Genomic DNA, 2942 nt, shown 5'->3' with positions numbered 1-2942 from the left:
ATGAGAGCTGTCACAAAGCAGCTCCATGTCTGCACTGCAGCAGAGCAAAGCTGAGTCCTTGGCAGCACATGGGCAGAGCTCCTGCCCCTCACAGGAGCCTGAGAGAGCACAAAGCAGAGAAAAGAAATGCCTTTACCTGGATGAGACTGCCCTGCAAACTGCACTGACTTTGCTGAGAGGGGACTGTCTTAATTGTTCCCTGTGCTTTCCTTCTCAGAACAGACCCTGTGCTAAGGAACAGCAAATGCCCAACAGCAGCTCCATGGGCCAGTTCCTGCTCCTGGCATTCTCAGACAGGCGAGAGCTGCAGCTGCTGCACTTCTGGCTCTTCCTGGGCATCTCCCTGGCTGCCCTCCTGGGCAATGGCCTCATCCTCAGCGCCGTAGCCTGCGACCAGCACCTGCACACCCCCAGGGACTTCTTCCTGCTGCACCTCTCCCTCACAGACCTGGGCTGCATCTGCACCACTGTGCCCAAAGCCATGCACAGCTCCCTCTGGGACACCAGGACAATCTCCTACACAGGATGTGCTGCACAGGTTTTTCTCCTCATATTCTTCCTCGGAATAGAGTTTTCCCTCCTGACCATCATGTGCTACGACCGCTACGTTGCCATCTGCAAACCCCTGCACTACGGGACCCTCCTGGGCAGCAGAGCTTGTGCCCACATGGCAGCAGCTGCCTGGGCCTCTGGGTTTCTCAATGCTCTGCTGCACACAGCCAATACATTTTCCCTGCCCCTGTGCCAGGGCAATGCCCTGGGCCAGTTCTTCTGTGAAATCCCTCAGATCCTCAAGCTCTCCTGCTCACACTCAGGCTACCTCAGGGAAATTGGGCTCATTGTGGTTACTGCCTCTTTAGTGTTTGGTTGTTTCATTTTCATTGTTTTCTCTTATGTGCAGATCTTCAGGGTTGTGCTGAGGATCCCCTCTAAACAGGGATGGCACAAAGCCTTTTCCACGTGCCTCCCTCACCTGGCCGTGGTCTCTATTGTTATCAGCACCTCATTCTTTGCCTACCTGAAGCCCCCTTTCATCTCCTCCCCATCCCTGGATCTGACCCTGTCAGTTCTCTACTCAATGGTGCCTCCAACAGTGAACCCCCTCATCTACAGCCTGAGGAACCAGGAGCTCAAGGATGCCATAAGGAAAATGATGACTGGATGCTTTTCAGGAGCCATAAAGTGCCTGTCTTCTGGTGTGTAGCATTCAGAAGGGGAGTCCTTAATGGCCCAGCCTTTCTGCTCAGGTTTTTCGTGGAGGTCATCGGGTTCTTCTTGCAATAATTTTCTGTACAATGAAATATTATTATGCATCTGCCTTCTAATTTAGTGTCTACTCATTGAATTTGACCCAGAAATGTATAAATGATGAATTGTACTCTCGGAGTATTTAATCAAAATAAAGAACCCTGAAGTGCTTTCTTTGTCCAAGACTTTTCTTCTTAGCTGTTCCTAAAGGACAGCACACTGCAGGACAGGGGGGATTTGCAAAGGGCAAGGGCACAAGAATCCCAGCACAGCAGCACTGCCAGGGAGCAGCAGAGCTTGGGCTTTGCAGAGTTGCTCTTTCCACTTCCACACTGTCCTTGTGATCCCCTTTCTGGCTGGAAGGCCTGAGTGCTCTCTGAGTACAGTCCTGGGGGGTGGGAGCTCTTTGAGCACAGGCAGGGACAGGCCCTGGGAACTTGTGAAGCAGAGCTGGTCTCCCTGACAGCATCTACAGGATGCTGTGGGATCTTCCGAGGGCACTGCATGGACTGGGTCACTTCTTCTGTGCCCTTGCTGCAGGGCTGGAACTCTCCTGCAGTGACACCAGGACACTCCTGCTCTTTGCATTCCCAGCCTGATTTTTGAATCCAGTCTTCCCCTGCTGTTCCCAGGGACATGCTGGGAGTGCTTCAGAGCTGCCATCCTGGGGCAGCTCCTGCCCAGCGTGGGCAGGCACAAGGTCTCTCCCCCTGCTCCTCTCCCCTCCCCAGTGCCACTGTTTGCTGCAGCCTCCTCCTCCTTGCCCAGCACAGCCCTCCTGGCATAGTTGGACACAGCCCTTGTTCTACCCCCTCCTCATGGCCCTGACCAAGCCCCTCAGCTACAGCCTGATGGCCAGAAACCTTCAGGGTAGGGAGAGACCATTGGAATGGTGGGTCTGTAGGGAGAAATCACTGCTGCCTCCCTTCTGAATCACCCTCAGGACCTGGACAAGCCTGTATTTGGTTTTGTTTCCATGAGGCCCTGCAATGTCAAAGTGGCCCCTTTGATTCCAGGAGGCTGCACAGTGTCCCCGGGTTCCTCTGGCTCCAAAAAGACCCTGGAGTGTCACAGTGGTCCCTTGAGTCCATGAGGTGTTCTCGGTGTCACAATGACCCTTTGTTTCTGGGGGGTTCCCCTTTGTCCCAAGGTCCACTTGGCTCCAAAAAGGTCCCTGTAGTGTCACAGTGGCCCCTTCCTTTCATGAGGTTCCACGGTGTCCCAGGGTTTCTTTGTTTCCATGAGGTACCACAGAGCCACAAGGGCTCCCTGGTTCCATCAGGTTCCAAAAGGTTTCACGGCTCCTTTTTTTCCACAAGGCCCCACATGTGAAATGATTCCCTGGTTCCACAAGATTTCACAGTGTCCCTGTGTTCCTTTCTTTCCATGAGGCCCTGCAGTGCCATAATTGCTCCTTTGATTCCCTGAGGTTTGACAGGGTCACCCCAAAGCTGAGCCCACCCAGATGAAAGTTTGGGGGAGATCAGGAGGAACTGGGACAAAAGGATCAGATATTTTGGGAAGGAAGGAGGGGCTTGGCCAACAGAGAGGAAAGATTTGATGAGGTAAAAACAGGTTTAGGTAATTCTGAGGGTGCTGAAACAGTGACTGTGCAAACACTCCTAATGGACCTTTACCCCTTTGTAACTTCTTTGTAGCCCCAACCTAAAATTATTGGCCCCCCCCATTGAAAG

General features: G+C 53.0%; 1 protein-coding gene across 1 annotated transcript; it reads left to right on the top strand.

Annotated features, from left to right (window-relative positions):
- Window positions 1-244: 244 nt before the first annotated feature.
- Window positions 245-1204, top strand: LOC126645545 (olfactory receptor 14J1-like). The gene has a single exon (XM_050326075.1). It carries the CDS (start codon window positions 245-247, stop codon window positions 1202-1204), a length of 960 nt encoding a protein of 319 aa, XP_050182032.1.
- Window positions 1205-2942: the final 1738 nt, after the last annotated feature.

The sequence above is a fragment of the Myiozetetes cayanensis genome, unplaced genomic scaffold, assembly GCF_022539395.1.
Source record: "Myiozetetes cayanensis isolate MyiCay16 unplaced genomic scaffold, myiCay2020 scf307, whole genome shotgun sequence".
In the NCBI taxonomy this organism is placed as follows: Eukaryota; Metazoa; Chordata; class Aves; order Passeriformes; family Tyrannidae; genus Myiozetetes; species Myiozetetes cayanensis.
This window is presented reverse-complemented; position numbering and strand designations above follow the sequence as displayed.